The following is a 12221-nucleotide window of genomic DNA, read 5'->3' as shown; positions in this document are numbered from 1 at the left end:
GTACCGGTTTGGTAAGCACTAGTATCCTGCTTTGCTTACCGAGCAGCTTCAATTGATAGAGGCTCCATTTATTGTGTATGGGGAAATTGTGTCCCTGTTTTGTGTAGAAGCATCTGTGCATGCAATGCCATGTTCAAACTAGGACTGTAGTTTCTGTACACTCAGGTGGAAGGATCAAAGTGCAACAGTGTTTTCTAAATTTCAAATACAATTTTATTCTAAGTACTTAACTGGCTTCCATTGTACCCCCCTTTCCCCCCCTGTATTATGACCTGTGAATCAGAATCCAGGTATTTTGGTTGTGTGGTTTTCATCCTTTCTTGATGGTTCTTCTGGCATTTGCACTTCGAAAATATATTGGAGTTTTGTTCAAAGTATGTTGAGGTGTGAAGGTTGGCATACAGAAAAATCCCCCCCTTGAACAAGTTATAAGTTCATCTGAGGTAATCCTTTTTACCTTTTGATTTTAGTGAAACCATGAGCCAAGCTCTTTCATCCTGGGGGCTATGAGTATGAATATTCTTGGCCAGCTCTTTTAACATTTTATGATTAGTGAAAAATTTGTTTGTCACTATAAACCATTTATTAACTCCCTTTAACTTGGCTTACCTTTTTTGTAGGTTTTAATTGTGTCCTGCAATCTGCATATCAGTTAACAGCAAAAGCTCTTGGCTTGAAGTGTTGCTTACCTAGGAATTATAATAAAATAATTGTTCAAAGCAGGAATGATTCTTTTATCTTGAGTTACTTTCACCTGGAGCAACTTTCTTCTCTTATTCCACTTTTCACTTCTTTGCATCTTTTGCGTTTGAGTTTTGTTGGAATGGTTTTTTTGTCTGTTTATGCTTCACCTGTGTAAGGAATGTGTGGCACTGGTTTTTCTGTGCTTGTGTGTAGATTGATTCTTGGTGCATCTTGTTATGTGAGTATGTTACTTATGTTATGAAAATCTTATAAATACAATATTTAGAGGTTAGCATTGGGGATAATTTGATTTCTTCTGGGAAATGAATATAGCTTGGCCTCTGAAAAGAACTTGGGCGTGGTTTTCCCTTACCTGTGCCCTGCTAGGGGATACTGTAGGCACTTCACTGTGAAGTATCTTCAGGTTTTTTTTGCAACTAGCATCTCAAACACAAATGTGTGACTATTTTTACTTTTTTTTTTTCTTAAAATAACACTACAGTCTGATTCCAAAAATAAAGTCCATAGGGGAATAATACCACTTTTCAAAACTAACATCTGTTTGCACAGCTGATGCTATTAAACATCAGTTGTTAGATTTATTTTCATTAATGCAACTACAGTTTATAAAACTTAAATGTTTACCACTAAAACAACTGAAGGTAATGGTACTACCATATCCATGAAAATATTCTTAAATATAAGAAAATTGGTGAGATGATGGGAAAAAAAAACCTCTACTGTGGAGTTTGATGGGGATAAAATACAAGATACTGTATAGAAGCAGCACTAACGAATTGCCGAAATGCAGAAAGCAAAGCAATGGGTAGAATAAAACTGCAAATAATATTTGAGGGGTGTGTGAAGAATAGTTTTTTGCAAGACACGATTCCTCATTATATTTGGCACCATACTTGGATGCGTTTGGAACGCTGTACCTAGAGTTGAGTAACCCACTGGAATTTGGACCCCTTGGAGAGATTGCAGAGAAGGGCAGTGAGACTGGTTGGGTATAATAGAACATGAACTATCATGAGTGAGCTTAGAGAGATTTTTGAAGAGCTGTAAGAATAGTTTAGACAAACACCTGTGCAGAATGACAGAGCTGCTGTCATCCTGTTTTGAGGTCTCGATAACCCCACCTCTAGCCCCAAGGATTTTGTGGCGTTGCTGTGAACAGGAATCAAAATGCATGACTATACCTGACTAGCACAGCACTTTTCACAGCAGTAGTATTCCCAGTTTCATACCTACAGTAATGTTCATTCTGTGGCCTGAGCCTTGCAGAACTGGATCCCCATGCTGATGGTGTGAGGGAGAAGGAGGGGATGTGTGCGTGGGGCACACGCGTGAAAGGCTCCAGTCTCTGCTGGTACCTCCACTCCATGGATGGCTCCGAGCACTACAACATTCTAGTTTTCTTGGAGCTATTCTTACACAAATACTTCAGAAATTAGGTGGTTTTAATATGTTTATTGCATCGAAGGAAAAAAAGTCCAAAATATTGGTAATGGAGTTGGCAAATGCAATTAAAAATTATTTTCCTTCCTCTCCCAAGCAAAAAACAATGAGCAATATGGGTTTTCTTCAGAAAATAAAGTAGATTATAATTGTTAAGAAACTTGTGCATTTCTTAATCAGGATTTTTAGTTCATTTGTGTTTTATTCCTTAACAGAATAAAAATGGTTTCTGAATCTTGCACTTCTGCTGTTTACTTACAAGCACCTCAACAGCCTTCATAGGTGACTATCACAACAATTTGGAATCCTGTGTTTGATCTGAGAGATCTTGAGTTCAGATGCTGGTATTTTTTTGAAACCACCGTTAATTATTCATGCAGTAAGGTCAGTTCCACTGCTTTAATGATACTAATGTGCTTAGTATAGTGCGGTTCCCTCCGACTGTGGGCTGGATGCCTGTCCCTAGCCAGGTGGATGTGCCATTAGAAGTTACCTTTCCTCACCTTTCGTTGCCACTGCTGAACTTGGGAGCCCCTGTCTCTCCTGAAACTCCCCACGGAGCTGCTCTAGAGAACACTCCCAGCCCCACTTCACTCAGATGATCTAAATGAGTTTAAGCAGTAGGTATTTGCTGATCCAGCTTGCTTTGACAACAGCCTTTTAGACTATGTTTGTGTGAGCAGGCAGGTTTAGAAACTCGTATCTGGCAAAGGAGCACTGGTGAGCAGCAGAGGGTTGAGCTGGTGAATGTCGTCTTTTCCAATAACATGAAGTTTAAATGCTTTGTCTGTCTGTTACACCCTCAGTGTAGCTACAGAGGTCCCTTCCAACTCTGAACATTCTGTGATTCTGTGATAGTCTTGAGGTGGTACTGATTAAATTAGTGCCGCGAAGGAGTAAGAAATAAATTAGCACTTCTCTAGCAATTTATATAGTGCTATAGCTGTCATTTCAAAATAATACAATACTCCTCACTTCAAAATTATGTAATTGCTTAAAACATTGTGTGAACAAAGATTTTAAAGAAGAGTTAAATAACATGATATTTGGCTTTGGGCGTGCAACATTTAGTTGGTAATATCCACTTGGTGAAATTGCTAAATTTTCAAAACTGTATTTTAGTATATAAGAAATATGTGTGTCAGTATATTTTCAGTATATGTATATCAAATCCATGTGAGATTTGAAGGGTTACATTTTGATTTATTTTGGAGGGGTAGTATTTTATTTACCACAATTCAAAAATAAACTGTTTTGGTGAAGGAGAAGAATTTATTTTCCCATCCTAGATAACGCATCTAGAATATCAGAGTTAGATTAATGAACATTTAGGAACAAAGTGATGCATTAGAAAACCAGACTGTGCTATTTTGTTTAAAGCTCAACATTTTAAAATATGTGATTAGATAATGGTATATAAAATGCAAAATGCTAAAGGTACCTTCTCATTCATTAGTATTTCTACAGTTTATTTATGTTGGTGTGCCACTAATTAAATGTTGAGCATCAAAAATTGACTAATAAACTTTCAACAGTAGCTTAGAAAGTATTTTCTGTATGCTTACATAGTATCTTAGAATAAACTTTAATGGTTTGGAAAAAAGTCGAAAACATGAAATTGCAAACATTGTTGCCATGTCAACATGTAATTTTTAAAGCAGACTGTTAAAAGTTGGAATTTTAAGGGATTTGAACACTAAAGAGAAGCTGGTATCATTTAGGAGTGCTGCAACAGCAATATTTTTATATATGCAGTGAGTCTCATTTCAACATTGAAACTGATTTAACAGTAAGTAAAATAAAATGCTTTTCAGTTTAATGTAATGGAATTTTATGCTTTTCAGTTAAACCTTTCTGATTTGCTTCTGTGCATCAGCTGTTTATTTGCATATCTATTTCAACTGCATTATACATACTGACCTACTCAGAGTTTATGTCATTGTTTACTTTGAAATGTCATTAAAAATTATCCTGAAAGTGACTTGCAGTTCTTGAGGTTTGGAATATACGTTGTTAGAGTTTCAAGGGAAAGACAGTTTGGAAAATCCAAGTACTTGGAAGCAGCAAGCTATGAAGAAAAAAAAAAATAATTCACTTTGGGGCAGGGAAATATATTAGCACCTCCATTAAGGTGAAGGTTGGCCTTTTAATACAGAGTTAAAAACTTCGTGTTGAATAATGAGTTACAGTTTAAAGTAGAAGTTTCTTGGAAGTAGATCTTGCTTTTAGTTTTGTTTTTTAGGAAACCATAAAGAAATTATTTCAAATCATAAAGAAGTAAAGCATGTTTAGCAGCTGCCTGAACCATGTCTTCTAGATGTTGATGTTGAATATCCCTATTTTTTGGGTAGATGCACATGGGAAATAGTGTCAAGCTGGTGTCTTACAGATCATAGGGAAATGCAGACTGACTGTGAAAATGGGTATAAAGTTTGTGGCAGCATTCTTGTTTCATACTTGTGACCTGAATAGCTGAATCAGTTTCTACACAGGGATTGAAGGAGAGGGGAATAAAATGAAAAACAAGCTAAGGAATACAGTAAAAGTTCAGGAAAAATACTCAGAAATCTCCAGAGCAGATATGCGCTGTACTTCTGTAAGAAGGATCAGAAACCAGAGCTTGGGCACACGACCTCGAGCTACTCAATGCAAATGAGGGAGCGTATCCTCAGGGTTTTGGCAAAAATATTTCCACGCTCTTGGAAGCGTGCTGTCGACTAAACCAGTCTCTGGCTGCAGTGCAGACTTTGGCAGTGGAAGAAATGGTTGGATACTCGCTGAAGATTGAAGGCAATGAGGTAAGATACGGTTTAAAATGAGTTGAAAGTGAAGAATCCAAACTGATTCAGTAATTTGAATTGTGAGAGTATTTCATAATAATGTAAATTGTTTCTTTCAAGGTTACGAAAAGGAAAATAAGTGTATGCACGTTAACTTGTCCCTTTTACCTGATGCTGATAAAATGTATTATACCAGTGTGATGAAAATATTAAATTATTGAAGATACGTGATTTAATGCTGTATAAAATCTATTTTGCTCTGTTTGCATGTTTTTCTCCTTTGCCAGGCACAGTTCATACAGTGCAGATCTTGTTCTGAAAGTAAAACCGTATATTTTTTTCCTGCATATAAATGGATGTAACTTTATGAATAATGGAGAATGTTTCTTCATGTTTCAATATTGTATGTGCAAGGTGTTGCTAATTGTAAAGGGCTTGACAGTCTGCTCACTGGATTTGTTCTGGAGAGAAAATTTTGAAGAAATATTTCATGCAAAAATAAGCCATTTGTCTAACAAAAACCTGGTTTACACAAAGCTGCATGATCTGAATGGATTATTGATTAAATTTCTATCATTTTATGGAATGACTGTGGCTGTTTTGAAATCTTCGAGGTACCGTCCTAGGTTTTCCTGCTATAGAAATAGATCCCTTATATGCATATAGAAATTAGGGTTGAGGATACTTCATCTTCTGCAATGCTTGGGGGAGAATTTGAAAAAAACCCTTGTCGCCTCATATCGAGTATCAGCCATGTACATGCTTAGAATAATTTTTTTAGTGGTCTGATTTCTTAAGAGGGAAAAGAGTCAAGCTAGAAAATAGGTGAGCATCAAATGTGACCTCCAAGAGCTGTGGTTTAGAGTACTGAGAATATTTATCTTTGAGGCAAAAATCAGTTTTCAATCTGAGTTTTAAATCTAAAATTACATTTTTGTACGTTCCTCTAGGCAGACCTCTTTATTCTTATATGTGCTTTTCATGGTTTAATTTTTCTCTCTTCTTAGAAAAAGTTTAAGTTTGCCCAAGAAAGCTATACTGCTACATAGTTTTAGAATAATATATCTTCCTAAGGACTGTACTGGTAAAACCTTTTGAATCCCTTCCATTCTTGTCTTCCTTAGAGACTTGCTTTTTTGAGAATTGGTCACTTTTCCTTTTGGGAGTTTTTCATAACTTGAAATGCAGAGGCTTCCAAGATGATAAAAAGATAGGAATAACAGATAAAAAGATACGAGTTTGAACCTCTTCAGTTTTTTGCCTTTTGTTTTTTTTAAATGCATACATACATTTTTAAAAGTTAAAAAGAGCAAGCTTTTTAGCTTTTCTTTCTGATAGGTTTTTATAGTAATATTTTGTAAAACCTTGCTGATTAGAAACAATTAGGTTTGGTTTTTTTTCTGAAATTGAGTTATTTTCATGAAATAACATGTATTTATGCTAAAGAATCAAGACCAAGGATGAAGACCTCTTTTTTTACTCTGGAATAGTATTCAGTAATCTTGAGTCCAGCAATTTAGAGGATTTACAGATACAGATGTGATTCTGAGTTTATTTCTCTTGCTAAGTAAATAAACTCATAAATATCTGTTTGTACTCTGTGAAGTTCCAATTTGTTTGATAGAATTTCTATATTTATCCAGTACTTTCTCTGTCGTCATGCCATAAGTATCATAGAATTGCCAGTCATAATGTTTCTTGTGCTCCAGAACTTGCCAAAATGCTTAATATATGATGCAGACTGTGTCAAGCCCTTCGTTGTAGTAGTATTCTAAGTTTACGTATATAACTGTTTACAATTTTGTTGCATTTACTAGGTTTGCTGGGATGGGTAATCTTCTTAAGGTCCTTACCAGGGAAATTGAAAACTATCCACATTTTTTCCTGGATTTTGAAAGTAAGTTCAAACAATTACAAGACAATGAGAGAATCTTTTCTCTGACTTAACAGTGAACTGAGGAAAAACTTATGAAATCTGATTGCTTGCAGTGTGTATTTTCCAGCACAACGAGTCTGTCCAAGTCCTTGTCTCTAAAATTGTTTGTTCACTCAGGACTCCTTGTCTCTTCCTTTTCTATTTTTCAGGAACCAAATGGGAAATCTTTTAAAAGTTCTCACTTGCACAGAGCTTGATCAGGGGCCAAATTTTTTCCTTGACTTTGAAAGTGAGCAAAGCTTGTTGCCTGGCTTGCCATTTTTGCTTATTATTTCCTAAGAAACTGCATGCGCTTACACATCATGAAGCAATTCAAAAGGGATTTGCAAACAAATCAGATTACACTTCAATTGAATATTGCTTTTTGATATTTATAAAACCATACAAAATTACTTAAATTCATTCTGAGCAGAGAAGGGGGGACAGAAAGATTAGGTATGCAAGTAAAACCTTACCTTGAATTAGCTTCAAAACATTTATGAGCCATTGTTAAATTTACATATGAATAAACTTGACCTCAGCTTTCTTTAACAAATCAGTGTTAAAAAAAATCTTTATGCTACTTTCTTGAATGGAAATACATATTGGAAATAAAAAGCTGAAAAAATATAGGCAGTGGAGGTGGCACTATGCCTGGTTCAGTGATGATTTAACTGGGATTATTGTCGTTTCTGAAAAGTAATGAAGTGGTCAAAGTGTATGTGCTTGATTGCATCTCTCTTAATTGCATGGTTATCAGTTTGCAAAACAGTGTGTTGCATTCTAATTTACTTGTCACATCTATATCTGATTCAAAGCTATTTCACTTTTGCTGGCTACAGCTTCCCTGCATGTACTTCTAGACATTGTCTTGAAAACTGGTCATCAAATGCTTAAATACGAGTTTAATCTTACTTCACTACTTATGTGAAATGCTTTTTATTTAATATGCTAACGGTATGTGATGTTTTGTCTCTTAAGACATTTATTCTAAAAAAAAAAAAAAAAATCAAAAATGTTTTGAGAGAAGCCAGTGTTTTTAAAATAGCTGTTTTGAAGTATGGTTTAAGAGACAGTTTCAGGTGATTAGGCAGACATTTTATCACCCTGAAATAGTTTTCTTAAATCATTTATGCCTGAATTATTTTTCTGGAACAAAGTTACTGACATGATGTGAGACTGTATGTGTATATGCACTCTGAAGCACTGGTTCAAAAAGTCATTTAAACACATACTTAAATCTCATGAAATTGTTTAGAGATGCTTTGTTGGATGAGAGCTAGAGTGTATGACGGACTATAGCTTTGCACGTATCTTAATCTTCTCATCTAGAGCTTATTTACCTCATTATGAAGAATCAGTTTTAAATGATGAAGTTAATTATTTTCGGGGGTTTAGGAGAAGGTACTGTGAGCCGTGTATCCCTTTTTGTCTTCTCTCTGTATCATTTGAGAATTTTGTTGTAAACCCAGGATGTCAAACCTTTATCCCAACTACCACGTAATTTTCTTCTGTCAAACTTCTGAAGGCTTTGGTAGCGCTTTGTGGCTTTGCCAAGCTGTTACGAAGGTTTTCAGCTGCTCTAAGCTTCCAGGTTTAATTGGCCCCGTCATGTCCTGGATGGTAAGAAAGTAGCCCTGACCCAGGCTGCAGGCTTGGCAGGAGACCGGTCAGCTGGTGGTGGGAAACCTTGGCAGAGTGGTGGTGCTGAGAGGGGAGAGTACCTGTTTTACTGCCTTGGCAACGAAGGTGTTTTTTTTCCCAAAAGCACATTGCCAACGAGAGCTGAGTGGGGTGAGCGGGAGGTGACCAGCACGTGGGCGCACTAATCAGGCACATCTACCCAGAGAGGAACAGAACTACCATCTCCAAATTTCCATGAGTTTCATTCTCCCGAGCAAAAGGTTAAAATGTTTTGTTTGTGAAATGAAGTCCTGGAGGTCTTGATGGCATGAAATCTGTATTGTGTCAAAGGGACTTGACTGAAGATGCCTGTAGTTGCGTGCTTGGTCTCCTTTAGTTAGCCATCGTATCGTGTGAAGGGACACTCTGAGTTAGTGGATGTGGATAAGCGCCTGCTTGCGAGCTCGCTGGACGTGTGACTTTCTGTGGACTGAGTTTTCAGTTCGAGTTCATGGATGAAAATGGTCACTACAGTTGGCCATTCAGAGAATGAGGGATGTGTGGAGTTGGTGTGTTTACTGTAGTTCATTATTTGCAGCAGCATGTTGCTTTCTGGTTTTTGTTCGCTTTTTCATTAGCTGTAAGCAGAAATCTCAAACTAAATCTGTCAGCACCACTTCCGAAATGTTTGCAGAGTTTTTGAGTACTCCTGTCCTGGTATTTTTTTTTTCTGCTCTTCATTTGGTATGTATTGTGCCTGAAAGGAGGGTGTGTGGCATACTTCATCCTGCTCTGCGTACAATATACCACACAAATACTGCTTAAAAAAAAACAGAAACAGCCTTTTTCCTCATGGGTAGGAGTAGAACAGATGCAATCTGTCTCCATGCCTCGAAAATGGAGGCTTTATGGGCTGAGGCTGGTCAAAAGTAATACAAGCATTTTTATAAAGAGAGGGAAAAGAACCTTAAGGTGTTAACTTCATTTGACAGTTGATTTAATCTGTGCTGTTCCAAAGGGGTCATCCCATGGGTGATGCTTTGCCATAGTCTCATGTCCTTATGCTGGAGCTGGAATGTGCAAACACATGATTGCACCCATCCTGAATGACGGCTGGGTGGGAAAATGAACTTGCTAAGAACTAGCTGTTCAAAAAAACCCCACCAAACTACCACTTTACCTGTCTCCCCCACCTACTAAGTACTCTTCCAGTCAGGTCAGGGTGATGTGGCTGACGGCATGGTTGGAAGAGCCCCAGCAGTGGCACATGAATGGGAACAGAAATGCGGGAGAGGATGGCAAGCAGATGTACAGAATTAGAAATCTTGGGGCAGTCTTGAAGCTACACAGTAAGGTCAGTGTAGTAGTGTTTTATTTTATTGTTTTCCCTTATTATCCCTAATTAATACACATTTTATAGGCAGTGTGTTGTAAGAGTGAGTTGTTCTGTGCAATAAAGATGATTTTATTTTCTGTGAATTATTGTCCTCCAGGGCAGAATTCCGTTTTGATGAAAAATTTGAGGAGGACAATCTTGTATTGCATCTTTTGAAAAATTGCATTATGGATTTTTGTTTGTTTGTTTTAAAATATATGTAATTACATGTTGCTTTTCATCAGTTGCATGCTCACTTTTCTCTTACATAATTTTCACCAACTTGCTTTTTTCATATTTGGCTGTAGTCCCTCCAGTACATCTCTTCTATGCAATTCTTGAGGTCTTGAAAAATGCACAGGTAGAAACAGGAACACTTCGAAAAATTAAGTTTTCTCACCTATTTCAAAGTTGTGGGTTTTTTCAAATTCTGCCTTGTGCTATATTTGAAAATGGGAAAGAATCATGAAAGAAAGAGAAGTACGTTTCAAAATTTCACTTTCCAGTTGTTGGGTTTTTTTAATAGCTATTTTAATTTTTCCCTAGAAAAGTTTAGGCTACAAATAAAATTGTTTAAAATTATCTCTCTTCCCCCATTTTCCTGCAGCTGTCTGTATCATCAGTTGTGATTCTTATGACACCTTTTACTGACATTATTTCTTATTCCAAACTGGGAGCTGAGTTGCGTAACTCAGTGGTCATACTTGAAAAATCTGGAGTCCAGCATTAATTTCAGTTAGTGGTGTATAGCAAAAGCAGTTCTGTATGCTCTCTGGTAATCATTTTAGAATTAGGCAGTTACTCTGCATCTGTGCAAAGAGAAGCAATCTGAAGATCCATTCAGTCCAGCCTTGAAAGCAAACAGGGACAAATGGGAACTGTGGGAACTTCAGCGAGTGATGTGGAGAGTAGTGTTCTCCTGGGAAGGTAGGAAAGCCTTTTCGTTGAGGTGAAATGCAAACTACATGCATTCAACCAAATTAGTTGGGGTTTTTGTTAAGGTCTGCTGAAGGGTTTACATACTTCATTCCTGGAAAGTGAACGGCATTGCTGTTTTACACTTGTGTCTCAGTGTGGGCATTCTTATTCAGACTGATGTGTACTGGAATTGATTCTATACCACTTACTTTGCCTTAATTCACTCTTGGCTCTCAACTAAAAAATAGCGTTAGGAAGACGGAGTGCATGGAAAGTCTGGAGAGTCTGTGGATTTCAGGACTTCACGAGCTCATAGGGCAAGTTCTCTTGAAATGGATTTTGTCTGTTTGGGAACTGTTTTGTTCTCCAGATGCTGGCCTTGCTTAAATCAATCACAGGTAAATGAATCCTGGGTATTTGAGGCTCTTTTCATAGCAGCTTATGAGTGCTCTTTTTTGCAGAGAATTTGTTGTCAAATTACTGCTGCCCCTAAAGGGCCTTTTTCAAGCAAAGTAAACAAGTAATTCCACATGAATTCTTGGAAATAATTTGAAGGTTGAGGTAACAACAATTTTTTTAGAACCTAAAAGACTAAAGCTTACATATTATTGCGAGGAGGTGTCCTTAAGTGACACCTTCAGTCCCATCCTCTCCTCAGACACAAATTCTTTTTATAAGACCAAATTCTTTCACCTTAAGCTGAGCAGGTTCCTTTTCTTCCTGAATGTTAGCTAGGTAGGCTCGTTACCTGATCCTAATTTAATGCCCCTCATCCCCCTAAGAATCAACGACACTTGTTTTCTAGGATTTCCTTCCACCATCCCCAGAAAGATTCGTGAAATTTTCTGTTGCGTTGTTCATGTGTGACTAAAAGTATCTATTATTAGAACACGTCTGGCAGCAGAGCAACTGCCCACTTTTTGTGGAAGAGGATGTTAATTAATACCCTCGTTCCAGAGGCGACAAGGCTGGAGATGAGATCTGTTCCCAGCCTGCGGGAGGTTAAACTCTTGTCTCCTGCGCTGCAGAGTGCCCGAAGCAAGGATCGGCAAGAGGCTGTCTGCTCCCTGTCTGCCACAGAGCTGAAGCCTGGTATCCCTGGCACAGCACCGTGCCGGTAGCAAGTATTAACAATTTAGGGAGTTTCACTTTGCTCTAGCTAGTTGAGAAAGGATGAAATTGAAAAATCCAGTGTAGGCTGGATAGGGTAGTGTTTCTACCTAATACTGTTCTTTTTAACCTGCGGAGCATAGTAGGTTCTGATACCCTCCAAAAAATGCTTTATTCACTGTAATTGTAATGCCTTTTGTGTTTTCTAAGGACATAAACTAGCTTTTCATCTAATTTTGTCCTGGATAGGAATGGGAAAAATCATTGTCATGGTGACAAACCTGAAATAGGACTTTAGCATTATACAGTAAAACGTGTACTGCTCTCTGACTTGCTGTCCGTGGCTGGTGGAAGT

At 37.4% G+C, this 12221-nt stretch overlaps 1 protein-coding gene across 8 annotated transcripts in view; it reads left to right on the top strand.

Annotated features, from left to right (window-relative positions):
- CYRIA (CYFIP related Rac1 interactor A) overlaps positions 1-12221 on the top strand; it is a 58753-nt gene that overhangs the window by 31232 nt on the left and 15300 nt on the right. For 2 of the 8 annotated variants that reach the window (XM_075414864.1, XM_075414867.1), the window contains exon 4: positions 7011-7090. The exons of 1 other annotated variant lie outside the window; for it this stretch is intronic. In XM_075414864.1, the coding sequence (XP_075270979.1) occupies positions 7018-7090 (73 nt within the window). In that variant the 5' untranslated portion in view covers positions 7011-7017. Of the gene's footprint in view, positions 1-4857; positions 4944-6742; positions 6823-7010; positions 7091-9719; positions 9818-12221 lie in introns of those variants that run through there. 5 more of the 8 variants (XM_075414866.1, XM_075414869.1, XM_075414863.1 and 2 more) reach the window with 5 other exon arrangements.

The sequence above is a fragment of the Opisthocomus hoazin genome, chromosome 2 (assembly GCF_030867145.1).
Source record: "Opisthocomus hoazin isolate bOpiHoa1 chromosome 2, bOpiHoa1.hap1, whole genome shotgun sequence".
Classification (NCBI taxonomy): domain Eukaryota; kingdom Metazoa; phylum Chordata; class Aves; order Opisthocomiformes; family Opisthocomidae; genus Opisthocomus; species Opisthocomus hoazin.
This window is presented reverse-complemented; position numbering and strand designations above follow the sequence as displayed.